The 27,444-nt window shown below is 39.5% G+C and overlaps 1 protein-coding gene and 1 long non-coding RNA gene across 5 annotated transcripts; one reads left to right on the forward strand and one right to left on the reverse strand.

The window, feature by feature from the left end:
- Positions 1 to 990: 990 nt before the first annotated feature.
- On the reverse strand, positions 991 to 4,873 carry LOC308248683. Its single transcript, XR_013960635.1, has 3 exons — positions 4,690 to 4,873; positions 4,309 to 4,515; positions 991 to 1,923 (listed from the first exon to the last, which is right to left on the reverse strand). It is a non-coding gene; the product is annotated as an uncharacterized lncRNA (long non-coding RNA).
- NMI (N-myc and STAT interactor) lies at positions 4,136 to 25,802 on the forward strand. Of its 4 annotated transcripts, none has more exons than XM_080668938.1 (9): positions 4,162 to 4,450; positions 4,762 to 4,898; positions 6,842 to 6,928; positions 7,746 to 7,841; positions 13,295 to 13,457; positions 17,204 to 17,310; positions 17,398 to 17,584; positions 21,307 to 21,413; positions 23,462 to 23,877. In XM_080668938.1, exons 3-9 carry the CDS (start codon positions 6,848 to 6,850, stop codon positions 23,645 to 23,647), a joined length of 927 nt encoding a protein of 308 aa, XP_080525064.1. In that variant the 5' UTR covers positions 4,162 to 4,450; positions 4,762 to 4,898; positions 6,842 to 6,847; the 3' UTR covers positions 23,648 to 23,877. The 4 variants fall into 4 exon arrangements, with proteins under 4 accessions (XP_080525063.1, XP_080525064.1, XP_080525065.1 ...); XM_080668940.1 differs by having other exon boundaries at positions 4,416 to 4,450; positions 7,770 to 7,841; XM_080668937.1 differs by lacking the exon at positions 4,762 to 4,898 and having other exon boundaries at positions 4,136 to 4,450; positions 23,462 to 25,802.
- The last annotated feature ends 1,642 nt before the right edge of the window (positions 25,803 to 27,444 follow it).

Genomic DNA, 27,444 nt, shown 5'->3' on the forward strand with positions numbered 1-27,444 from the left:
TTGCCTGATATGTTTTTAATATTCTGAGATCAGGGAACTTCCTTGTTGCAGTGATTTGACTCCTCTTGTAGAGACCTAGTCAAACCAGGGAAATAATTACAATTCAAGCACCTGCCCAACTCTTTCTTCTTGGCAATCCCTAGAACTCCTCAAACAGCCCTTCTGGTAAAGACAAATCACAAATTTCCAAATAAAAGACAAAAGTAGTCAAGCAAAATAAATTTCTTCTAAGATTCCTTGAGCTGTTTTCAGTATGTTTATGCATGTTCTCGTAACAGCTGAGCTCCCGGGAGTTACACTGATTTATTTGGATGCTTGGCCTGATTCTTTCTCATTTGGGATTTTGGGTGATAACACAGTGAGAATTTACTATTTTGATTTTTTCGCAATATCCCAAGGCCACATTCTCTTTAAGCATTCTGAGAAAAGAATCTCAAGGTTCTTTGAGCTTTTTCTCTCCTGTGATTTAAGTTCAAGCCAAACTATTGGGTTTATCCTATCATCATTTATCTAAGAGACCTCTCTGCCAGAGCAGCATTCCACTTTTGTTTCAGTCCACCTCCTCTAACTTTACCTCTTCTGTGGGGAAAACCCTCCCTGACCTCGAGAGAGAGGGGACTACTCTTTGTGTTTTACTGCTACTGGTATTCTACCTCTTCAAACTGAATATAAGCAAAGCAGGAAAACATCAGTAATATTCTCAGATTGCCTTAAAATAATTTCCTTAATATAATATTGAGGTTTACTGCTTGATATCTTATAGGTTCAGATATTAAGCATCAATGTTTGTTGTTTTTTTTGAGCTTCTACTTCATGAACAAAACTCTTGTCTCTTTCCCAGCACTGTCAAAGACAGTGGCGTTATTCTCTAAATACTTTAACAAGACAGAATTTTCTGACCAACCAATTATGTTTATATGATAAATCAGTGGTTCAGGCATGATTCAAGAAGATAACATACTTTATCCTTTAAATTTATTTTTATTATTTAACTTGGATGACTTCTATTTCTAAATGTTTGATATATCTCACAATATTTTATTTACTTATGCAAACTTATTTATACACACTAATATGAAAATGTATACATTGGGCCCGGAGTATTTGACTCCTAGGCTTGTATCTAACCACTTGTTAGAATAAGTATGTAGCATGTACCAGCGATAGCCACTTTATTGGTAACTGTAGGTGACACAAAGTAAATAAAAAATGGTCGTTGTCATCAAAGTACTTCTCTGGGTAGGAAGACAAAGGAGAAGAAATGTATGAGAAAAAAAAAAGTGTCAATGTATAAGTAACAACTACCATTTGTTAAGCACTTACCATGGGTGCTTAGCCCTCGACATATATCAGTATCACTCACAACAGCGCCATTTTACAGGTGAGAAAACTGATGCTGGGAAACGTGGGTAATGTGAAATGGGAATTCAAATCCACATCTGATATCAAAACCATGCTCTTAACTATATAGTACTGCTTGCCTGATAGAGAGCAAGGGATGGGGAACTTATTTTCCTTTACTTAAAAAAAAATCTGTTGTCTACTGTTTTATTGAGATATAATTGACATAACACTGTGTAAGTTTAAGGTATATAACTTGTTGATTTCATACACTTATATATTGCAAAATGATTACCACCACAGTGTTAGTGAGCACCTCCATCACATCACATAATTGCCATTTGTTTTTGGGTGTGGGAACATTTAAGACCGATAACTTTAGCAACATTCTTTTACTTTTATATATTCCAATTGCAAACCTCTTGAAAACTAGAATTAGGTTCCATAACTCCTTTGTATTCCCTAGAATCTTGCAGAATGCTGGGCACATTATAAATTTTCCAACTTTCCCAGGGATGAATTGCAAACCAGATCATCAAAATGTTGGCAACAGCAGCATAAGCCTGGTATCCAAGACCTTTTCTGAAAAAAAAAAAGCAAAAAAAAAGCAATAGTATAATGGCTATCAGGTTATTTTCTCATGGGTTACACACCCACCAAACTCTTAATTCCTACCAAGTTGTTTCGTGCTTCTGGGATTTTTCACCCAAACTTTTGTTTCAGTCCACCTTCCCTAACTCTAAGAGTCAACTCATTCACTACTTTTCTGTGGAGAAAACTCTAAGACCTCCTGAGAGAGAGGGGACTACTCTTTCTTTTGTGTTTTGCTACTACTGGTATGCCATCTCTTCATAGCATACATTGTACTGTATGAAGCGCGCGTGTGTGTGTGTGTGTGTGTGTGTGTGTGTGTGAATTTATAGGGGAGTCTGGAAGGAGCTCATTGCCATCTGGTGGGGAAGATATTTGTAGCATATGTACATTTCATATCATGGCAGTGTAGATTTACATGAGATGTCCAGGGACATCTCATGTACAACATAATATTGAGTGTGATAGATATTCCCTACATAATGATTGGGATTTACATGAGATGTCCAGGGACATCTCATGTGCAACATAATATTGACTGTGATAGATATTCCCTACATAATGATTTTTATATGAGGAAGCAGAATAATACAGTGTAGGGTAGGAAAAAAGTTTTCCTCTACCTCCTTAGGGTCCTGACAGGGTCTGAAAATTAAACTGACAAAAACATAACCTGGGTGTGTGCCCTGACTGGAAATTGAACTGGCAACCTTTCAGTGCATGGGATGACAATCTTCTTATAAAAAAATAAAAATAAAAATAAGGCCCTGGCCAGGTAGGCCAGTTGGGTAGAGTGTTGTTCCAATATGACAAGGTTACAGATTTGATCCCTGGTCAGGATACATACAAGAATCAATGAATGCATATGTAAGCAGAACAACAAATCATTGTTTCTCTCTTTCTCTAAAATCAATAAGTAAAAAATTTAAAAATATTAAAAACATAAATAAAGACAGGAGAAGAAATTAGGTTGAACTTGATAACCTCCTGAGTTCATGCTCTCTGAAATTGGAAGGTAGAATGGAAGAAATGATCAAGTTGCAACAGATGGAGTTTTTATATTTCCTAACTGAACTGATGAGCACAAAAGTCCTTACCACACATCACTTAAAATTTTTTTTCACTTAGAAAAACCACTTTAAACTGAGTCCCATCAATATTCTTGACATGAAGGAATTTGACTTTTGTTAATCTGATTTTATAGACCACCTATCATTTTTGTATATGATTATGTGGCATTATAAACTAGAACTTATGGTTGGAAGTCATTTTGATACATGTCCCTCCTGTCCTCTATTTATGAGCAAGGCCAGCTGTGGGGTGGTTCTGTGTGTAGGATTAAGAAATATGAAGTTCTTGAAACAAGTCAGATGTTTTTATTTTCTAAGCAAAAGATCACACCTAGTGAAATATTTATTTACAGGCTTCACAGCAAAACAAAAGATTAAAATAAAAGAAAACTTTCAAGGGACATAGAAACCATCTGAATGCCACAGCTTTCCCAACTCCAGGGGCCAGAGGACATTACGAAAGACACAGAAAAGTTGATCTTGTGCCTGTAAAAACTTGTAGATTAAGGTTATAATGACCAATAAATTACATTGAAAGTTTCAAGCTGAAGAGAGACACCCACTTTGACTACTTGGTGTGTCAATCCACTATTTGAGCAATACGTCTGGTAATATACAATACTTTTGTGAAAGTTTTCTTCAAAACAAAAACAAAACAACCCTGTGTGTGTGTGTGTGTGTGTGTGTGTGTGTGTGTGTGTGTGTGGTGTGTGTGTGTTTATTCTTACCCTAGGACATAGTCATTGATTTTTCAGAGAGAGGGGAAAGGGGAGAGTGAAACATGGATGGGTTGCCTCCTAGATGCACCCCCACTGGGGATGGGACCTGCAACCTAGGTAAGTGCCTGACCTGGAATCAACCCAGGACCTTCCCATGTGCCTACAGCCAACTCGGCCAGGGCAAAACAACCAAGTTGTTTTGTTTTGTTTGTTTTTTTAAATACATTTTTATTGACTTTCAGAGAGGAAGGGAGAGGGAGAAAAAGATAGATCATCAATGATGGGAGAGAATCATTAATAGGCTGCCTCCTGCACACCCCACCCCGGGAATCGAACCTTGAGCTCCCTGCTCATAGGTAAATGGTCCAACCACTGGCCCATCCGGCCTGGCGAAACAACCACGTTTTTAAAACCGAAAGTGAAAATTGTTATAACTTGTTAGTGATTAGCCATAGAGACTCCAGGTCTGGTATTCCGGAAAATCACATTTAGAGAAAATCGCCATTTGAGCCGAGTTTTCTTTTTCTTTTTTAAGGAACCAAACCGTTCATCTGAGCGACACCCACTGGGAATAAAGCAGCACCCACCTCGGGACGGCACCCGGTCGTCCCGCCCAGCTCCTGGGGGTTCCGGACGCTCGGCGCGAGCTCCCCCGCGGCCGCCGCACCCGGCTTCCGGGAAGGTCGGGCACTTTGGACCTGGGGTGCGGCGCTCGGCGGGCCGAGACGGGTGAGTGGGGCGCCCGGTTCCCCTACTGCCGTCCCTGCTGCCAGCAGTCCCGGGCTGGAGGGGCCCTGAGTGCGGAGGGAGGAGGGTTCCACGGGGTCCCGGACGCGCGCGATCGCGGGGCCGAGAGCGACCGGGTGGTGGCTCTGCGTCCCGCGCCCCCCGGCCCCCGCGCCCTTCCCCGCGCCCTTCCCCGCGCCCTTCCCCGCGCCCCTGAGCTGCCCGCCTCCCGGGTCCCTCACCGACGGGGCGCGCCTGCCTCGGCCCAGGGTGCCTTCCCTTCGCTGCCCCGGCCTCTACCCCTGTCTCCTTAGATTGCTGTGTCTTCTGGGAAACGGAAACCTAAACTGGTCCGCGTCTCCCCGCTGTTCCTGCAGTGCTTCTCCGGACCGTTCTTAGACAACCGGTTCCTCAAGGAGGCTGCCTGCTTGGCAGGCGCAGGGGCTGGCAGGCATGCCTCACTTCTCAGCATAGGCAGGGACAGTCCTCTCAGAGACATCCAAAGGAGGATATGATGTTTCCCTGTCTATGCAACATACATACGTTTCTTAAAAAACTGTTTATGTGTGTCACCGTTTTAACTAATGACCGCCTTCTTCCTTTCCTGCCCCCAGCCCTTCTTCTTGTACCGGGCATGCAAATGAGAAGGTTCCATTCCCTCAGGCCTTGTACCACAATGATGAGAGTATATTAGAATAGGTGGTAGGTGGAGGCGATGTGTATTGGTTTTGTCATGTGTGGCGTAACAAATTACCCCTGACTTGGTAGCTTAAAAACCACACATTTATTATCTTACAATTCTGAGGTTAAAGCCCAGCCTGCGTCTCACTGGGCTAAAATCAGTGTGTCTGCAGGGCTGCCTTTCTGTCTGCAGGCTGCCGGGGCGAAACTGTTTTCTTGCCTTTTTTCTGCTTCTTCAGGCTGCCCACCTGCCTTGGCTCAGCGCTGCCCTTTGCCCAGCTTCAAAGTCAAAAGCATTCTACCTCTCTGACTGCTCTGTTGTCACCTCTCACCCTGACTCTGGTCGCTGCCTTCCTCTTCCATTTTAAAGGACTGTGGTGATTACATTGGGCCCCACTGATAATCCAGGATGATCTCCATAGTTTTAAAAAAATGTATTTGTATTGATTTCAGAGAGGAAGGGAGAGAGCGATAGAAACATCAATGATGAGAGAGAATCATTGATCAGCTGCCTCCAGCCCACAACCTGGGCATATGCCCTGACGGGGAATAGAACCATGATCTCCTGGTTCTTAGGTCGAAGCTCAACCACTGAGCCATGTTGGCTGGGCTGGAATTCTTGAATATGTATTTCCTACAAAAAGGTGTTCTCTACATAACTGAAATACAGTGATCAAAATCAGGGAATTGATATTGACCATTGCTGACATCTAAATCTTGGGTCCAATTCAGATGTTGCCAGTTGTCCCAGTAATATCATCCTGTGTAACAAAAAGATCCAGTTCAGAATCGCACGTTGCGTTTAGTGGTGATGTCTCTGTAGTCTCTCTCTGTCTGGCACAGTTTCTCGGTCTTCCCTGGGCTTTTATGAACATGACACTTTTGAAGTTTGTGTAATGTTTCTTCATGCTTAGATTCAGATCGTGCGTCTTTGGCAGGAATATCATAGGAGTCATGTTGTGTTCTCAGCGCACCCTATTACATGGCGTAGGATTTCCAGTCACCATGTTATTGACTTTGATTATTTCATTCTGGTGGCGTCTGGCTGCTTCTCCAGAATACAGAAGTTACTATTTTCCTCTTTGAAATTAATAAGTATTTTAATTGTGGGGAAGTATTTTACAATTCACTAAATGGTCATTTCCTCATCATAATTTTAATTTATTTATTTACATCAGTATAGACTCATATACTCTGGATTGAATTGTTACGGTCCTTATTTACTGGTATGCTTAATTTCTTCCCACATTTGGTCAGTGAGACCCTCCTCAAGCTGGATCCTTTGACCTTTTTGCATGTCCTCATCATTCTTTGAGCACTTCCTTGCTTTTGGCACCATAAAGTGCTGTCTTGTATCTTTTCTGTCTCAGTCCTAGAAAGGTTAGAAGACCAAAATAGTAATCTTTTAAAATAGAGCATATTATGATTGCGATGTTAACTACAAAGGAATGTTAATACCCATCATTTTCTACTACTTTGTTGAAAAGCAAAAGCTTTTTAGAACCCTTTTATATATTTATAGGTGTAAAGTTACTTGAAATATAGACTTTGTTTGGACATAAGCTACATGATAATAAAGAATTTGATGACAGGGGAAAGATGTAGCGAAGGAGAGATTTTTTTTTTCCTGTAAAAGGATCAAGTTTGTTATTTCCTTCTTATTGAGTTTGTGTGTATATACTGTCTTTAAAATATTAAACATTTTGACATTAGGGAATCATGGCAGCTGGTGAATATACAAACCAAGTTATGAAGGAGTATTTGAAAGATGAAGAATTTATGAACGATGAACAAAAGCAGGTAAATAGGAAAAATTACTGGGTATTATTAAAAATTAATTTATATACATTCATTTTTCAGTGAAGCATGTTTTGTATGTTTTTGTCCAACATTACCTTGAATTTTAGAGGGTATTAGGGTTTTCTGAAATACTTTTACTTCCATTATTCAAATGTTAAAAGAAGAATCATATTTCTATTTTGTCTTTTCCAAGGCTTACAACATTACTGCTTTTCCCCTCCCTCCCTCATTTCTTTGATTTATACCCAGAAGTTAAGAGCATAGTTAACAATGATCTGATCAGACCCAAGAGGGAAGGGTGGCTCAAGCAGCTTAAACCTTTTACCCAAGGCCATATATCTGGCATATCAAGGTAGCAAAAAAAATAAATAAATAAAAAAATAAAATCAAGCATTTAAAAAACAATTTTCCCAGAGTAACAGATGTGCAATTTGAAAGTTATATTGTAGTCATAAATAGCTGGGAGAGGAGTTGATAGAACATTGGACGTAGACTCAGAAGACCTGGGTCTCAATCCTTGCTCTACTATAAAAATTTCTATGACTTTGGTCAGTGTGAAAGGCGGTTTCCTTGTTTGTGAAATGGAGATAATAACATTTGGGAGTGATAGGAGATGATGTAAAACACATTTATTATTCACATGATTATATTTATTCTGGGACTGTCTAATGTCTTTCTTTTCTTTGTTCAGGGTGAGAGAAATTTAGCTTCTTTAATTCCTTTAGAAAAATGAGGTTAGGAGCTATTTAAATTTTTGGTGCTATTTGATATATGTGTGTGTGTGTGTGTGTGTTTGTTTTGTTTTTTTTTTTTTTAGAAATTAATTGATCAAATATTAAAGGAAAATATTTACTTAACGATGGAGATCCAAAAGCTTGAAACTGAGTTACAAGAGGCCACCGGAAGCTCTCAGGTACACCTTTACTTATTTTATGTATCCCATTTTTAATGATACCATTTTTCAGAAAAAGGGATTTCATGATATAAATTCACTTTTAAAACATCATGGTCATCCATGGCACCACTATTTGTAATAGTCCCAACGTGAAAACAACCCAGTGTCCCTCCATAGTAGAGTGAGTTCATAAATTGGAGTACATTCACACAATGACATACTACACAGAATGAGAATGAACAGTTTCATCTAACATCATGGATGAATTTCATGAACATAGTGTAGAGCCAAAAAAGGAATGCTTCCACTTAAATATTGCACAAAAGCAGGATGTTAGAAGTTAGCATGATAGGAACTACCAGGTATGAACTAGAAGGGAACCCAAGAGGCCTCTGGGTGTTGGTTGGTCATGTTTTGTTTTTGATCTGGGTGCTGGTCACACGTGTGTGATCACTTTGTAAAATTTCATCTTGCTGTGCACTTATAATAATGCACTTTTCATATTTATGTATACATTAGTGAAAAATTTTTAAAACCCCACAAAAAATGACAGTCATTATCAATCACTTTTGGACCAAATTTTTGGTCTTCTCACAAAGTTTTTTTTATTGTTGTTCTCCTCATCCAAGGTGCTACAGTAACTTAAATAAGTTGCACAGTTAAAAAAAAAAAAAAAAAAAAAGGATGTATATCTTCACCATTAGTCTCTCCTAAATTTTCCTGTATTTGAATTAGACATAACCCCCTTTTTTCTTCATAACAACTCATAATTGTTTCTTTCTTTTTAAAATATATTTTTATTGATTTCAGAGAGGAGGTGAGAGGGGGAGAGAGAAACATCAATAATGAGAGAGAATCATTGATCGCTGCCTCCTGCACACCCCACACTGGGGATCGAGCCTGCAACCTGGGCATGTGCCCTGACGGGGAATCGAACCATGACCTCCTGATTCATAGGTAGATGCTCAACCACTGAGCCATGCTGTCTGGGCCATAATTGTTTCTCTACATGATTTAAATGCTTAAAGCATTGCCATTTTTTTTTTTTTTTTTTTTGTCTCTGAAATGGGGAATAGGAGGTGCAGGAATATAAGGAAGTGCAGTTTCCCATGTCTATGGGACTTAGAGAAGATATAAGATTCTGGCTACTTCGGACTGGAGCTTGAATCAGTTAGTCTTAGAACTCAAAGGGCCTCAAGAAACCAGCCAGCTTAGTTGATCCACTTTATTGAGGGCTGAAGCTGTGGTCCAGAGGGCATAGTGACTTGCTTTCTGCCACAGTGTGTTCAGGACTACAATCAGGTGCTCTCACTCTCTCTCTCTTGTTTTTTTTTAAATTTAATAAATCTTTATTGTTCAGATTATTACAATTGTTTCTCTTCCCCACCCCCACCCCCCCATAGCTCCCCTCCACCCGGTTCCCACCCCACCCTCTGCCCTTACCTCCCCCACACTGTCCTCATCCATAGGTGTACAATTTTTGTCCAGTCTCTTCCCGCACCCCGCACACCCCTTTCCCCCTGAGAATTGTCAGTCCACTCCCTTTTTATGCCCCTTATTTTATTATATTCACCAGTTTATTCTGTTCATCAGATTTTTTATTCACTTGATTTTTAGATTCACTTGTTGATAGACATATATTTGTTGTTCATAATTTTTATCTTTACCTTTTTCTTCTTCTTCCTCTTCTTAAAGAATACCTTTCAGCATTTCATATAATACTGGTTTGGTGTTGATGAACTCCTTTAGCTTTTTCTTATCTGTGAAGCTCTTTATCTGCCCTTCAATTCTGAATGATAGCTTTGCTGGGTAGAGTAATCTTGGTTGTAGGTTCTTGCTGTTCATCACTTTGAATCTTTCTTGCCACTCCCGTCTGGCCTGCATAGTTTCTGTTGAGAAATCAGCTGACAATCAATCGTATGGGTGCTCCCTTGTAGGTAATTAACTGTTTTTCTCTTGCTGCTTTTAATATTCTCTCTTTGTCTTTTGCTCTTGGCATTTTAATTATGATGTGTCTTGGTGTGGTCCTCTTTGGATTCCTTTTGTTTGGGGTTCTGTGTGCTTCCTGGACTTGTAAGTCTATTTCTTTCACCAGGTGGGGGAAGTTTTCAGTCATTATTTCTTCAAATAGGTTTTTAGTATCTTGCTCTCTCTCTTCTTCTGGCACCCCCATAATTCTGATGTTGGTATGCTTGAAGTTGTCCCAGAGGCTTCTTACACTATCTTCAAATTTTTGGATTCTTTTTTCTTTTTGCTTTTCCTGTTGAGTGTTTTTTGCTTCTTTGTATTTCAAATCTTTGACTTGATTCTTGCATTCCTCTAGTCTGCTGTTGGGTCTCTGTATAATATTTCTTATTTCAGCCAGTGTATGTTTAATTTCTAGTTGGTCCTTTTTCATATCTTTGAGGGTCTCGCTAAATTTATTGGCCTTTTCTAGGATATTCTTGTAAAGCCTTATAACCGTGGTTTTGAATTCTATATCCAGTCATTTGTTTTCCTCCATTTCTTTCGTTTGTGATCTGTTTCTTTGTCTCCGCATTTTTGTTGCTTCCCTGAGTTGGTAGGGTAGCTTTGTTTGCTAGGTTTCCTATATGGCCCAGTGGGTCGGCCTCCTCAGTTAACCTGAGGTGGACACTCTTGGTGCACCCCTTTGTGGACTGTGTGTATAGCCTTGTTGTAGTTAAGTCTTGATTGTTGTTGGTATCATTGGGAGGAATTGACCTCCAGGCCAGTTGGCTGTGAGGATCAGCTGTGTCTATGCTGGGAGAAGTTCGGTATTGGAGACAGCCTTATAGGATTAGACTTGCCAAATTGCAAAAGCCTCTGTGCTCAGCTTGGATGGGGCGGCGTGTCAGGGCGGAGCAGACAGTCTTGGCTTCCTGTCAGCCCTGCCCTTGCATGTGCGCCTCCAGACCTCTGCCTTCCGCGGCTCCCCTGAGTTTCCCCCTGACATTCCAGATTCCCCCCATAAGGGCGTGGGTCCCCAGGGGCTTGCCCGGAACTGGGGTTCAGTGCAGTCAGAACTAGGGTTCAGTGCAGTCAGGAGCTTCCAACTCCCTTCCGCTAGGGAATGCCTGCAGCAACCTCCGCATTCAGTCTTCTCTGCGAGCACTCGCGCGTGCGTGCATCTCCAGACCCCTGCCCGCCACGGCTCCCCCAAGTCTCCGAGTTTCCGTGTGCCTTTCTCTCTACCTGACAGTCCAGACTCCCCCTGTATGAGCCTGGGTCCACGGGGTTTCGCCTGGAACTGGGGTTCAGTGCAGTCGGACCTGGGGTTCAGTGCATTCGGAACTGGGGTTCAGTGCAGTCGGGGGCTTCCTTCCTGCTCCCGCCAGAGAAAGTCAGCCAGGCACTCAGCCGCCCTTCCTCTCTGCGTGTGTGTCTCCGTACCTCAGCCCTTTGCAGCTCCTCTGATTCTCCGTGAGCTTTCCTCTTTCCTTCTAGTTGTAGAATTTCCACTCAGCCAGCCTTCCTGTGGTTCTGGATGATGTCCGTTCTGTCTTTTAGTTGTAGTTTTGAAATTGTTGTGCGAGGCAGCAGTTTAGGTGCTTACCTATGCCGCCATCTTGGTTTCTCTCGGTGCTCTCACTCTCACTCCAGAAGCTCTCAGAGATATTGCAGGTTCAGTCATAGAACACTGCAATAAAGCAAATATTGCAATATAAGTGAGTCACGTGAATTTTTTGGTTTCCCAGTGCATATAAAAGTTATGTTTACACTATACTGTAGTCTATTAAGTGTGAAATAGCATTATGTCTAAAAAACAATGTAATACCTTAGTTAAAAAATACTTTATTGCTGAAAAAATGTTAACCATTATCTGAATCATTGGTGAATCATAATCTTTTTGCTGGAGGAGGGTCTTCGGTTTGTAAAATATGCAATATCTGCCAAGTGCAATAAGTGAAGCACAATAAAATGAGGTATGCCTGTATACTGGATTTCTCCACATAATTGGGAAACACTTTGCCTTTTCTCAGACATTACAGATTTTTTTAAAATACATATTTTATTGATTTTTTACAGAGAGAAAGGGAGAAGGATAGAGAGTTAGAAACATCAGATGAGAGAGAAACATCAATCAGCTGCCTCTTGCACACCCCCTACTGGGGATGTGCCCAAAACAAAGGTACATGTCCTTGACTGGAATTGAACCTGAGACCCTTCAGTCCTCAGGCCGACGCTCTATCCACTGAGCCAAACCAGTTAGGGCATTACAGATTGTTTTGACATTGGAATGATGGTAATCAGAAATTCCACTGAAGTAACGTGGAATATTCTTACAATGAATATAAGATTAGATCAAATGACTCAATGAATGTGTCTAATCTCTTGGAGATAACCTTTTATTTCAGCATGGGAACTAGAAATGAAAACACAAAATTCATTTGTGCATTTATGTGTAATTATATAGGTCTGTTGATTCCTTTAATTTTTAAGCAGCTAAGTATAACCACTTAACTTTTTCCTCCATATTACAAATCTTGTTGATAGTGTCCCTTCACATTTTTATAAACCTAAGTTGTGGTATTGGTTAAAATTTTGATGGGCAGGTAGTGGGGAAGGGAGAAATTAAATTTGATATATTTTAAATTATATAATTCAGATTTCAGACCATTTATTCAGCACAACATTTTTTAAAAACTGCTTTAAGATCATATGTGTAATATAATGTTTGGGGAAATTAATATGTTTTACAACATCATAATTTTATAGCTGAATAATTGCCTATAAAAGATACACTAGGAAAATTGAGGCTTCAAAATTAAAATGGGAATATGTAAAAAATAGGTGACATTTTGGATATGTTGTATTTTAAGTGCAGATATGGACATATCATGTTTGTTTAAATCATTATTACTAAAAGTTGTAATTGTAACCTCGACTACCACATGGTATATTTTAGATGTACTTTCTTTCGTGTATTCCTTTGTACTTTTTTTATGTTCATAAAAAGCTTAATTTATTAAAAAAATAAATTATATAATTCAGGAGTCTTTCTTTTGGGATAAAATTTTCTGGGTTTGCTATCAAATTAACTATAGTGTACTCCCAACTTCATTTCATACCTCTTTACAACAAGAGTAAACTTTCTGTCTAATGATTCCCTTGTGAGCTAGCCTATTATTGGCACAGTTGTCTAAAAGGTACTTTCATGAAGCATGTAGTCTTTAGAAACAAACACTATACAATACTGACCAGTTTAAATATTGATTAGAAAAAGTGAGAGATTATATGCTTATAATTTGATCTGTGAAATATGAATAAAGGATCAGCATCAGATTGCATTACTGAGGACTGACCTGGGCAGAAACAATTACTAAAGTTATTAAATAAGACCGCACTGAGTATTCTGTGGGATTTTGAAATCAGTGGAGAATGAATTATTGGGTGATCAGATCACATTATCACTGGAAGGGCTTAAGTTATTCCTTGTCTTGATTTTAATAAAATATTTCATTTTGAAATAGATTAAAGAGGATATTCCCGAAACAAAGATGAAATTCACATCTTTAGAGAATCCTGAGGATGACAGCAGGTTTTCAAATATTTCCTGTTCATTTCAAGTGAGCTCACGAGTTCCTTATGAGCTACAAAAAGGAGAAGCACTCATCACCTTTGAAGAGGAAGAAGGTATGAGGAATGTTCAACCTTGTGACCAAGTGACCTTTGGAAAGCACTTGCACTTTCAAAGAGCTTTCCTAGATATTTGACTATTGCTTTACAATTTCATCCCATTCTCAAAGTGAGACTCTGAGGCAGGTATGATTATCCCCATTTCACAGATGTGAAAACTGACTTTGAGACGTTAAGTGACTTGAAATGATCACTCATTCAAAATGCAATGGCTCTGAGACTCAAGCCCAAGTGTTGTGATGTCCAATACCGGCGTCTTCCTATTCTACCGGCCACTTCCAAATGATAATACTAATGTTTTAAGGACATAGAGCTCTACATAGTTATCAGAGAGTTCTCACAGGCATTATCTCATTTTATACTCACATGACTCTGTAATGTAAGAGAGTTACTATTTACATTTTATAGCCAACAAACAGATTCTCAGGTGTTTACGTGATTTACCAAAGGGCATATGAGCAATGGATGGACAGAGCTCAGGAGTCAGAGATGTGGGATGGAACCTTATGTTTGCCAAATATGCCATGGTGTGGGATCTTGTTCAGAGCTGGGAGCACCTTAATGAGGAGAATCTGGCTTTTAGTGTCATACTTGCTAGAAGTGTGATTTGGGTTGAGTTCTTTATAAATCTCAGATTTTTTATGACAGGCTTTGTGGTCATACCTACCTGATGGAGTTGCTTTGAGTATTAAACGAGAAACATTATAACATACTTAGCACAGTGTCTGACACATAATAAACACTTAGTAAATGTTAGCTGTTATTATTGCTACAAGTTAGGAATTTTCCAGATAAGAGACGAAGATAGGGAACTTTAAAGAAGATAGGGATCTTGCTCAAAGTTCATACCGTTAACAAATTGCAGAGCTGAGAGCCAAACACTGAGTACCCATTTACTTTCTACTGAAGCGGCATTCCTCTGAGCAGACCACCATATGTCAAGTTAAGGGGTGGCCTGGGGCGGGGGTGGGCTAGAAGAGGTCAGTGGAAGGGCGGGGGCAGGGAGGAGACATATGAAATACTTTCAACAATAAAGATTTAAAAAAATAGCCCTGCCAGTGTGGCTTAGTGGTTGAGCATCGACCTATGAACCAGGAGGTCAGGATTCAATTCCCGATCAGAACACGTGCCCAGGTTGTGGGTTTGATCCCCAGTGTGGGGCGTGCAGGAAGCAGCTGATCAATGATTCTCTCTCATCATTGTTGTTACTATTTCTCTCTCCCTTCCTCTCTAAAATCAATTATATATATGATTTAAAAAATTTTTAAAATTAAAATAAAGGAGGTGCTCCTTCAGGTTTTAGCCCTGTCACACCCCACCCCCCAAAAAAATTATGGGAGGGGGTCAGATGGTCTTCACAAACCCTTCAAGTGCTCAGATGCTGTTATTGTAACTCATGTCTCCTGGTGTTTGGTCCATTACTTTTGCCTGAAAATAAGTGTTAGAAAGAAAGGGATTCAAGGGATCAAGAGGTACAACCTTCCAGATATAAAATAGATAAGCCATGGGGGTGTACTGTACAGCATGGCAACTATAATCAGTAACATTGTATTGCATATTTGCAAGTCACCAAGAGAGTAAATCTTAAAAGTTCTCATTACAAAAACTTTTTTTGTTACTTTGTATGGTGGCGGTGGTAACTTATTATGGTGGTTAATTTGCAATATATACACATATCGAATATAATGTTGTACACCTGAAACTAATACGATGTTATATGTCAATTTTACCTTAATTCAAAACAAAACAAAACAATGGCCTTCTAGCAGGTCAGTATATACTCATACTATTCGTTCACCCTGGTCCACCCCTACAGCTGAAGGTGGAGTGGGAGACCAAGGGCCATGCTGGCAGTTGGCAGTGGGCATTGGGATTAACCTGAAAGACCGAATTGCAGATTTGGGAGGCAGGGATTCTGCACAGGAATTACCTGGGAATGCTGAGAATAGTATTCTCTTCAGTAACAGCTGCATCACTGCTTCCACCACGGGCATGGCTCTGCGGTCCTGGTCTCCCGGGACAACTTTGGGTTTATATAATTAACAGGAGTTGGCTTTTGATGGTCAGTGTCACAGAAGTTGAAGCACAAGTGGTTCCTTTCAGCTGCGTCAGATCACCAGATGTTGGAGATTTGGGTGTGGGGAATGAGAGGGAAAGAGCATCATTTAAGTATTACTTCATTAATATTTTCTGTTATTGTCTGTTATCATTAACAAAAAAGTCATAATTCAAGAGTCATAGCATAGTACAATGAATGTGAATTCCCACATGACAAGGCCCTGTCTTCTAGCCAGTTTCTCTCTTCCTCCAGCTGTGCTGTGCAAGCTGGTTGCCATAAACACATGTGAGGTTTATAAGACCAGAAGTGGGCATCTCTTATTTTCATGACAAATTAGAGCAAACAGCTCCAAATACTAACTGAAGAGTTATAACCTCTCATGTCACACAATTAAAAATAAACACACCCACATGCATTTTAAATGGATACACAGTTGCTGTTTACAATTCTAATGATTTTTGGCATAATTATATTACTGAGCGTCTCCTATTTGCATGGATAAATTTAATGTGATAGTATTGTGATTGGCACAGGAAGGCTATCAACTTTTCAGTGAATTATCTCAAAAGCATTTTTGTGAAAGGAGAATTCCTAATTAAATATGGAAAAAAAAAAGAGATTTACTCTTTGGTATTCAAGCCTAGGTGGTCTTTAATATGTAATCCTTGGGAAGGACAAAGAGAAAAATAAATATTTACTTCTGTGGTGCTGGTAACATATTAAAAAGGAGCAACAGATGATACATAAGGTTGATTGTCAGGATGACACTGACCCACAAAGGCTTTCCCAGCTTACTCAACACAGAAGAAATTTCTGGCTGTGCTTTAATGTCCTAAGGCGGTGGTCGGCAAATTCATTAGTCAACAGAGCCAAATATCAACAGTACAACGATTGAAATTTCTTTTGAGAGCCAAATTTTTTAAACTTAAACTTCTTCTAACGCCGCTTCTTCAAAATAGACTCACCCAGGCCATGGTATTTTGTGGAAGAGCCACACTCAAGGGGCCAAAGAGCTGCATGAGGCTCGTGAGCTGCAGTTTGCCGACCACTGTCCTAAGGGAATTCTCTGTTAATTGTCAACAGTGGAAAGGAAGGGTGTGTGACTGTACTGAAATCATATATGAATTTCTGAAGAATTATCAGGCTCATCTCTTAAGAGATGAATCTAGAACTTGATGAGAATTTCTACATTGTCATTTTTGCTGATGTATTTTGACATTAATATATCCTACTTTGGTGGCAAGACCATTATCACTTGGAAATCATAAGAAAAGTTTTAAAAATTAGATCCTTGAAAATGAAAGAAAATTGCCCTGGCTGGTGAGGCTCAATTGGTTGAGTGTCCTCTTGTGCACCGAAAGGTCGCAGGTTCAATTTCCGGTCAGGGAAGATGCCTGGGTTGCAGGCTCTTTCCCTAGATGTTTCTCTCTTCCTCTTCCTTCCTCTCTCTCTAAAGAAATCTTTAAAAACTTAAATTAAATTTAAAATATTTAGGATAGTTTGTTCTTTTTTAATTGAATTTATTGGGGTGACACTGGTTATTAAAATTACATAGGTTTCAGGTGTGCAATTCTACAACACATCATCTGTACACTGTACCCATCTAGGATAATATGTTATTAAACTGAAAGGGTAAAAATATATTGAAATACTGGAAATTAATACTTCCCAATTTATTTTTCAGTTGCCCAAAATGTGATCAGAATGGAGAAGCATCACGTGAACATAATGGATATAGGTGTGGAGGTTATGGCCAAGCCAGTTCCATTAAATTCAGGAGTCAGATTCCAGGTAACACGGTGATTGAAGCTTTTCAGAATTTTATTAAACATGGACAGTGTTCTCATTCGTATCTCTGAACATGAAATGATTTCCCAGGTTTCTGTAGAAGTGTCTAAAATGAAGGTCAATGTTACTGAAATTCCTGATGAATTGCCTGAAAATCAGATGAGAGACAAGCTAGAACTGAGCTTTTCTAAGTCCCGAAACGGAGGCGGAGAAGTGGAATGCGTAGAGTATGATAAGCAGGCCGGAAGTGCTGTCATCACATTTGTGAAAACTGGAGGTATTTACGTAATTAAAAAGTTAAAGAAAATACTCTACCATTTAAATTATGTTCTGCCATTTCTAAAGGTATTTTTTTTCTACTTTTTTTTGGTGTGTGTCTTTTTTTTAAATTGTTGAAAGTATTACATATGTCTCCTTTTCCCCAATTGACGCCCCCTCCCCGCCACTCCCTTCCCCCCAGGCCAAGCCCCCATGGCCCCAGTGTCTGTGTCCATTGGTTATGCCAGTGGTTGGCAAACTGCAGCTCGTGAGCCACATGCGGCTCGCGAGCCGTGGTTTGCCGCTCTGTTGACTAATGAGTTTGCCGACCACTGGGATATGCTAATATGCATGCATGTAAGTCCTTCGGTTGATCTCTCACCTTCCCCTCCCCCCACCTTCTCTCTGAGGTTGGACTGTCTGTTCAGTGTTTCTTAGTCTCTGTATCTATTTTTGTTCATCAGTTTATGTTGTTCATTATATCCCACATATGAGTGAGATCATGTGATACTTATCTTTCTCTGACTGGCTTATTTTGCTTAGCATAATGCTCTCCAGGTTCATCCAGGGATGCAAGGATGGTACAATATCCGCAAATCAATAAATGTGATACATCACATAAACAAATTGAGAAACAAAAATCACATAATCATATCAATCGATGCAGAAAAAGCATTTGACAAAATCCAACACCCTTTTTAAACATATATATATTTTTATTGATTTCAGAGAGGAAGGGAGAGGGAGAGAGAGTTAGAAACATCAATGATGAGAGAGAATCATTGATCGGCTGCCTCCTGCACACCCCCTACTGGGAATTGAGCCCGCAACCGGGGCATATGCCCTTGACCGGAATTGAACCTGGGACCCTTGGGTCCACAGGCTGACACTCTATCCACTGAGCCAAACCAGCTGGGGCCCAACACCCTTTCTTGATAAAAACTCTCAGCAAAGTGGGAATAAAGCAGGTGTCCTCAAACTACGGCCCACGGGCCACATGCGGGCTGCCGAGGACATTTATCTGGCCCGCCGGGTGCTGCTGCCTGTCCTGCTTAGCAGCCAACTCGTCCCAGGCCCGCAGTGTGCATAGGAATTTGTTCATAGTTTTTTTTTTAAACTATAGTCCAGCCCTCCAACGGTCTGAGGGACAGTGAACTGGCCCCCTGTTTAAAAAGTTTGAGGACCCCTGGAATAGAGGGATCATACCTCAAAATAATAAAAGCCTTATATGACAAACCTACAGTCAACATCATACTCAATGGGAAAAAACTAAAACCATTTCCTTTAAGAACAGGAACAAGACAAGGATGCCCACTTTCACCACTCCTGTTCGACATAGTACTGGAAGTGCTAGCCATAGGGATCAGACAAGAAAAAAAAAATAAAAGGCATCCAAATTGGAAAAGAAGAAGTAAAACTGTCATTATTCGCATATGACATGATACTGTACATAGAAGACACTAAAGACTCCATCAAAAAACTACTAGGCTTTGTCTACTTCTTTTATTTGGAATTTATAAGACAGCATAAAAATAGGGGGTTGTTTTTAAATCTTATAAAATGGTAGGTAGAGTCCTGATTTTCATGAATGCTACTGAGAATGGTAATATTACAGATAATGGGTACATACATCCTCATGTCCCAGGCATGGAGTCAGGTGTTGTATACATTTATCTCTTCTGATCAGAAGCACAACTCGAGGTGGTTGTGATACCATTTTATTGATGAGGAAACTGAGGCCTGGGGAGGTTAAGTAACTAACCCAAGATCACACAGTGGGTGTGTGGCAGAGAAATTTACATATATATTTATTATTAATATATTAATATCTATAAATATTAAACTTTATGTTTCACCCCATCAAGTAGGACTGACAAGGGTCTCTTAGGTGAAGAAAATCGATAACAGGGAAGACAAGGGGTCTTCCTTGAAAAGAACAAGTAGACATCTGTCCCCTTTTTAGGTAGAAATGGACTATTACCAAATCATCTTAGGGAGGCTTATATTCTTATGATTAAAAATAGAAGATTCTGCAGCTGCTTTTGTTAATTTGTTCAAGTGATCCTTAATGTCAGAAATCTCTTGCTGTAAGTCAGTGGTCGGCAAACTCATTAGTCAACAGAGCCAAATATCAACAGTACAACGATTGAAATTTCTTTTGAGAGCCAAATTTCTTAAACTTAAACTTCTTCTAATGCCACTTCTTCAAAATAGACTCGCCCAGGCTGTGGTATTTTGTGGAAGAGACACACTCAAGGGGCCAAAGAGCCACATGTGGCTCACGAGCCGCAGTTTGCCGACCACTGCTGTAAGTCTTAGGGCTTCTCCTGGGTTTGCACTTATAATAGAAATCCAACATACAATTAAAAACATTGACTGAGCCGAAACCGGTTTGGCTCAGTGGATAGAGCGTCGGCCTGCGGACTGGAGGGTCCCGGGTTCGATTCCGGTCAGGGGCATGTACCTTGGTTGCTGGCACATCTCCAGTGGGAGGTGTGCAGGAGGCAGCTGATCGATGTTTCTCTCTCATCGATGTTTCTAGCTCTCTATCCCTCTCCCTTCTTCTCTGTAAAAATATCAATAAAATATATTTAAAAAAAAAAAAAAAAGAAAACACACTGGGAAATGAATATTAAAAACAAAACAAAACATTGACTGATTAGGTTTTTTCATAACAAAATAATCCATGCTTTCTAAAGAAAGTGGAAATAACAGAGAAGAGCATTAGTTTAATAAAAATTGAGACATTTCTTTCCCTTTCGCCTATGCTGTAGTTAGTTATGATTAGATTTTTCTGGAATTGCTGGATCATAGGGTGATTCTATGCTTAATGTTCTGAGGAACCGCCATACTGTTATTTGCTGTGGCTGTACCATTTTACATTCCTACCAGCAATGTCCACATACTTGCCAGCAAGGGCCTGCGCTCTTGGCCACTGTACATACTGCTGATCCGAGGTGGATTGGGGAGAGGAGAGCAAAACAAAGTGATTGGCTATTCTTCTGAACTATTTCTATTACATTTTATGCTGTCTTGACACATTGCCTTTTTACCCTCTAGGAGGAAAATGCTGCTAAACATAAATCTGATTATTCTTTGGTTTAGAGAAGACTGATGAATTTTTATTACTATTTGCCTTCACTTTTTCTTGATGGCATTCAATACGCCCCCAACCCCTTTGCTTAACATCGTTATATAAGTTTACTGAGTATCATGTATTAGTTATAGGATAACTAACACATCCATAGTGTATATATATATTATAAGATATATATATAAAATATATATTATAAAAAAATATATAAAATATATATTATAAAATATATATCGGATTCTAATTATAGTTTTTCTTGATACTTCTTTAGAAACTGGGCAACACTTTTTTAGGATGGGTGGGTTATTTTTTGCAGATGGTAATTGCATTTTTCTTTTCTTTTTTTTTTTTGGTAATTGCATTTTATGTAGCTACTCAGGTGGGGCTATTTGAGGACATTGAAACTCTCTGCTTTGATTGACTCTGGTAAATATTTCAAGAGAGAAGGACCTACCTAAACCTCATTATGTTGGTCTTACAGGTTTCAGAATTATGTACCGTGAAGTCTTTAAAGCAGACTACAATGTCTTAAAATTTAATCACTCAATTTACTGTTTATTGTGATATTGTCCTATTGGAAGGAAGCTTTAACTAAAGTTAAAATGTTTATGCTATAAATAAAGTAATTTAAAAAAATTTACTCCTAGTTGCTGACAGGATTTTGAAAAAGAAAGACTATCCGCTGTATATAAACCAGGACTGTCACAGAGTTGTTGTTTCACCGTACATAGAAACTCACTTGAAAAAGTTTCAGGTAAGGTCCTCTCTTTTCTTCCATTTTTGGGAACTTACTGCTTGATCCCACCCCACAAAAAATAAAGAAAAAGTTGTGAGTCTGTTACTGTTTGAATCTTATTAAAGAGGGATATCAAAATAGTTTCCTCATATCTGCTTGGTGCAGAATGAGTTTGTCTTTTAAAAGAACCTTTTAATATACCTTATTTAATTTATTATACACTTTTAAAAATTAAAATTACTCCAATAATGACACAATATTTTTTTATGCAGAGGCATAGCTACATTTCTCTCTTGTGTCTACTGTCATTGGGCATTAACAATAATGTTTCCTGCTCATTTTCTCTGAATTTATTATCTTTAATCCAAACCTGCCCCCCTTTTCTGTTCCTACTCAGGTGTGTTTTTTTTAATTGAAATTGTAATTTATTGACATATCATAGAAGTTTATTACCTTAAAATTAAAAAGGAAAGAATGGAAGAGGGAAATATTTTATACCTTAAGTAAAGGAAACTTTTTTTTTCTTTTTACTGAGACAAACACAAATGATTGTGTTCATGATTTTTTTTTCTTTTTTAGATTTCATTTCATTTTTTTAATTTTATTAAATTGACTAGAGGCCCAGTGCACGAAATTCATGCATGGGGGGAGGTGTGTCCCTCAGCCCAGCCTGTACCCTCTCCAATCTGGGACCCCTCTCACAATCCAAGACTGTTGGCTCCCAACCGCTCGCCTGCCTGCCTGCCTGATTGCCCCCAACTGCTTCTGCCTGCCATCCTGATCACCCCCTAACCACTTCCCTGCCAGCCTGATCGATGCCTAACTGCTCACCTGCTGCCCGATTGCCCCTAACTGACCTCCCCTGTTGGCCTGGTCACCTCTAACTACCCTCCCCTGCAGGTTTGGTCCCCCCGAACTGCCCTCCCCTGCTGACCCGGTCATCCCTAACTGCCCTCCCCTACAGGTCTGGTCCCCCCCAACTGCCCTCCCCTGCAGGCCTGGTTGCCTCTAACTGCCCTACCCTGCTGACCCGGTCATCCCTAACTGCCCTCCCCTACAGGCCTGGTCGCCCCTAACTGCTCTCTCCTGCAGGCCTGGTCCCTCCCAACTGACCTCCCCTGCCAGCCATCTTGTGTCCACATGGGGACGGCCATTTTTGACCACATGTGGGCGGCCATCTGTGTGTTGGAGTGATGGTCAATTTGCATATTACCTCTTTATTATATAGGATTGGGGTGACATTGGTCAATATGAACATAGAGGTTTCAGGTATGGGTTTCTATGTTACAAGATCTGTATATTGCACTGTATTCCCATCATCCAAAGACAAATCTCTCCTGTCACCTTATATTAGGACCCCCTTCTCCCTCCACACCCCTTCCCTCTGGCAACCACCACACTGCTGTTTGTGTTCATGAACCTACTCAGGTCTTTTTTTTTTTTTTTTTTTTAAACATATTTTATTTTTTTTTTAAATGTATTTTATTAATTTTTTACAGAGAGGAAGGGAGAGAGATAGAGAGTTAGAAACATCGATGAGAGAGAAACATCGATCAGCTGCCTCCTGCACACCTCCCACTGGGGATGTGCCCGCAAGCAAGGTACATGCCCTTGACCGGAATCGAACCCGGGACCTTCCAGTCCGCAGGCTGACGCTCTATCCACTGAGCCAAACCGGTTTCGGCCTACTCAGGTCTTAAATGGCAGCACCGTCTACTTAGTCCACCAACCTGAAAGCTAGAATTCATGATTAGCTCTTTGTTTTTCTTCAGCTTGAACATTCATTTGGTCACTCAATCTTGTCACTTGCACTACTGACCTCCTCTCTCACTGGCCTTTCTGTCAGCAGAGTTGCCCTTCTTTCCTCTATTTGTTTAATGCCACCAAAGTTGTCTTTCTGAAACTCAGATCTGACTCTGATATGCCCTTGCTTGAAAAATCTTACTGAGGCTCCCTATCTTTCCTAAGATAACTCCGAAATATTAAGTAGAGCTTATCCATGTAAAGGTTTTCAATTCAAAGCTCTTAGCAAATTTTCTGTTTATCTTTTTTACTTTCCTTTTTAGGTATTTTCAGGAGTATCTAAGAGGACAGTGCTTCTGACTGGAATGGAAGAGCTCTACTTGATGAATGAAGAAGTTGTAGGGGATTACGTTAACATTCACTTTCAGCGGGCGAAGAATGGAGGTGGAGAAGTAGATATGGTCAAATGTTCTCTCATTGAACCTTGTATAGCATACTTTCAAGAATAGACTTATGGAATCATATGACAATTAGAGCTTCTGAGCCTAAATCACTATCAGTGTTTTACAAAAATGAGTACCTTTCTCCTTAAAAAAATTAAACTTTTAATTTTTAGTGTCCATATATTCATAGAGACAAATATATTTTTATGGTTCTGAATTCTTCTTTGTTCCTAACTGTGCTGCACATTTACAAACGCGAGAGCACACTGTATTAAAAACACTTGTGTTCATAACTTACGTGGATTGGTGCCATGACTGTTGAAATCAACCCTAAGTGATACAATTGTTTCCCTGCCATGTTGGCTGCTTCTGTCATCGTCATGTGGGCCAATTCTGTTTTGTTTCGTTTTGTTTGTTTTTTAAATTTATCTTTAGTATTGAAAGTATGACAGATATCCCCTTCCCCTCCCTTCCCCGTCCCCTCACATTGACTCCTTCCAGCACCCCCACCGCCCGCCCCAGGCCTTCACTACACACCAATTCTGTTTTGACCCCAGCTCCACCAATATGCAGACTTAACTCTTGACATTTCCCAAAAGAATTGTTACATTCAGCAGTTTGTGATTTCTGTGGACTTGACGGAATTTCCAAGGAACTTCAAGAGTAATCATTTCCTGTTTATTTCCACAGCTCCAAAGGTATTTCTCAGAGCCAAGTGTGGCTTTCTTCTTGAACTTTCCTTCACCCAGAGTGTCAAATGCCCTCTTTTCCTGCCAAAAGACATCCCCTCTCCAAACAGAACTTGTAAAGACTAGAATTCTCTTTCTTTTACTCTCCTGGTGAAAAAATAGGCTTAAGGGACTGAAAACCTTGGACTAAAGAGAAAGGTAAATGCAAAGCTACTTATCACTCATGCTTGGTGCTGGGGAATGCCTGAAGGTAAAAAAAAACACAGTACCTGTCCTTTAGGAGCTAAAACTTGAGCTGGAGAGAGACCCAGTTTAACAGCATCCCACCGTTTTAACTTGCAGAAACTTTAAATGATAAAATTGAGGGTTCCTATTCAGAGAAGGTAAAATTATCTTATGTTAATAGAGTATGTTTCATGAAGTCAACAGCAGAATGAAATTCATTATTAAAATGCTGGTAGAAATGAAATGGTTTTAGGAAAGATTCTAAACCTAAAACTACCCCCAAAAAACAAACAAACAAAAACATGTGTTTTGTTTTTCTTCCGATATTTTATTTTTAGGTTTTAAAGTTGTTATACTGTATCAGAAGTAGTCATTATTCTCTCACTTCTCTTTGAAATAAGAGATGGTGCCTACAAACTAGGCATTTATAATAAATCTTCATATTCACTGTTTTAGGGAAAAAAATCTCTCATTGTGTTAGTTATTCTTTGGAAACAGTAAGATTATTTCAGTTTCCCAAAATATAAGGAGAAAAATTGAAAGAACCTTATTTAATTTCTATTGGTTCGGTCTCACTAGCCTGAGAGTATCCTTTTTAGTGTGGGCACATTGCCAATCAGAAAGAAATTTTTTCTAATATTTAGGACAAGGTTTGAAACAGTCACTTTTCTTTCTTTTGGGGGCCCTCTTCAGGCAGTAAAATAGATAATTTTATTCAATTCTAAATTTTCACAATGGTTTTTTATAAATGTTATTTATTTTAGAAAATTATATATTTTCTCTTTTCATCACACTACCCAGGCATGATATGGCTGGATCTCAGAATCAAGCATTGGCTTCCCTGCTTATTTCTAGGGTTTTAAAGATTTTACAGAAAGAAAGTTGTCTTTGAAAATTTTCCAATATATATTGTATTGACTATTTAACACATTGTATTTTAAGTTAGGAAGACTTAAATTGTGTGTCCAGGATGAAACAGCTTTTACTAACGGTGTGAAAAGATGTTATTAATATATAAGTCAGGAAAGATAGATCTGTGGAATTACAAGTCCCTCTTGCTGTGTGTGGGTTTATCAGTCAAAGCAGGCTAGGTTATGCTGTGATACCAAACCACCTCCCAAATCTCAATGGCCTAACAAAATAAAAGTTTAATTCTCATTCATGTTGAATGTCTAACAAAGGTTGGTAGGGCATTCTGTCCTAATCACTGAAGGCCCTGTTTTAAGACATTCTTTCGGACTCATGGAGGTGGGGAAACGTGATATTTGGAAAATCTTGCACCAGCAATTAAATGCTGTGGTTCAGAACTGACCTGTGTCATTTCCTCTCACATCTCATTGGCCAGAAATAATCACATGGCCTCACGGAAACATAAGGAGACTAAAAAATTCTGTCTAAAAATGAGGAGGACTAGAGAGAGTGGAGCCAGAATGATAAGAAGCACAGTCTGTTTTGATCTCCTGGCCATCAATCTTTGGATCACTCTTCTTCACATACAAAATACACTCACCCTATCCCCAAGGGGGAAAAACAAAATATTCCCCCCAAGTGGGAGCAAATTAAAAATGCATGAACTCTAGATGATATGTGGTAGTTTCTGTGTCAGGTTTGAATGTTACTTCTCTTTATCTAGAGAAGTAACCACTTCCCAAATCTCAGTGGCCTAACAAAATAAAAGTTTAATTTACATTGGTGGAACTGTTACAAAATAACAGCAGTAGATTCTATCACAGCTGGAAAAGGACAGTATGGGAGACACAGCAGTTACTGAGCCAAAGCCATTCTGAAATTCCACTCAGTAGATGTGGACTCCACACCCTCTGGATGTGGAATTTTGATTGGGCCCCAATCCATTCCCTGGAAGTTCTCTTACTCATTATTCTCATAACTCCTGGACATTCTTCTTTTCCCATTACTCTTGGCCATATCTAGAACGGGCATTCAAAATATATCTTTCTTGGGTATCAAAAAGCTTTCTGACTCAGTATACTTCCAATGATCAATGTTTAGGACCAGTTTTTAATTTTGCACATCCACAGTCTCTACTCCTGGTGGCTAGTTAGCTGGTACAATTAAAAAAATAGGTTTCTTATCTATCTTATTCTGGTCAGCTAACATGCACGCTAACAGGCACACTCACAGATTTTTTCTAGACTTATTTTTTAGCATTACAATAATTCTGTTTTCTTGGCCCATTCTTCTCTCCCTCCCTTCATTAAATTGCGGGTACTTTGAGTCTATCAAGCCACTTTTAGTTTTTTTCCCTTGAGCCGGTTTGTCCAGTTGAAAAGGTTTACTGAATTCTGCAGCCTAATTGGTGTTTTTGCTTTGAGAGACCTTAATCTGTTCAGAGATTTAAACCTTGATTTGATACTTGCCAGAAGGCAGAGTTTGTTACTCAATGGTCTTCTTAGTTCTATCATTTGAGAATGAGAAGTGTTGTTACTTCCAACACTAAAAGTTCCCATATTTCTGGACTTGATTTCCTTTCATTCCTGCTTGCAAAATGGCTAATTATGCCAATTATGTTGCTTAGTGGTTAGATCGTGGGCCGAGTACCATGATCGCAGTTTGATTCCTGCTCAATGGAACGTACCTGGGTTGTGGGTTCACTTCTCCCGCCTGGTCGGGGCACATGCAGGAGGCAACTACTCAATGTGTCTCCTCTCTTTCTCTCTCTCTCTCACTCTACCCCCCTCTCTCCCCTCCTCCTCCCTCTGTTCCCTCCCTTCCACTCTCTCTGAAAAAACAATGGAAAAAATATCTTCCAGTGAGGATTAAAAACAACAACAAAAAAGGAAAAGGCCAATTTATAAGCTCATTTCTTTCTTATATTACTTTGTCAAATGCTCCTATATAGCAGACATATGCTACTATAACCTTTACAGGAACTTCATTTCTTTAATATAACTTCTTCCTTAATTCAAGCTGGCTTTGTCCAGTCTAACA

The sequence above is a fragment of the Plecotus auritus genome (assembly GCF_963455305.1).
Source record: "Plecotus auritus genome assembly, chromosome: 5".
Lineage (NCBI taxonomy): Eukaryota > Metazoa > Chordata > Mammalia > Chiroptera > Vespertilionidae > Plecotus > Plecotus auritus.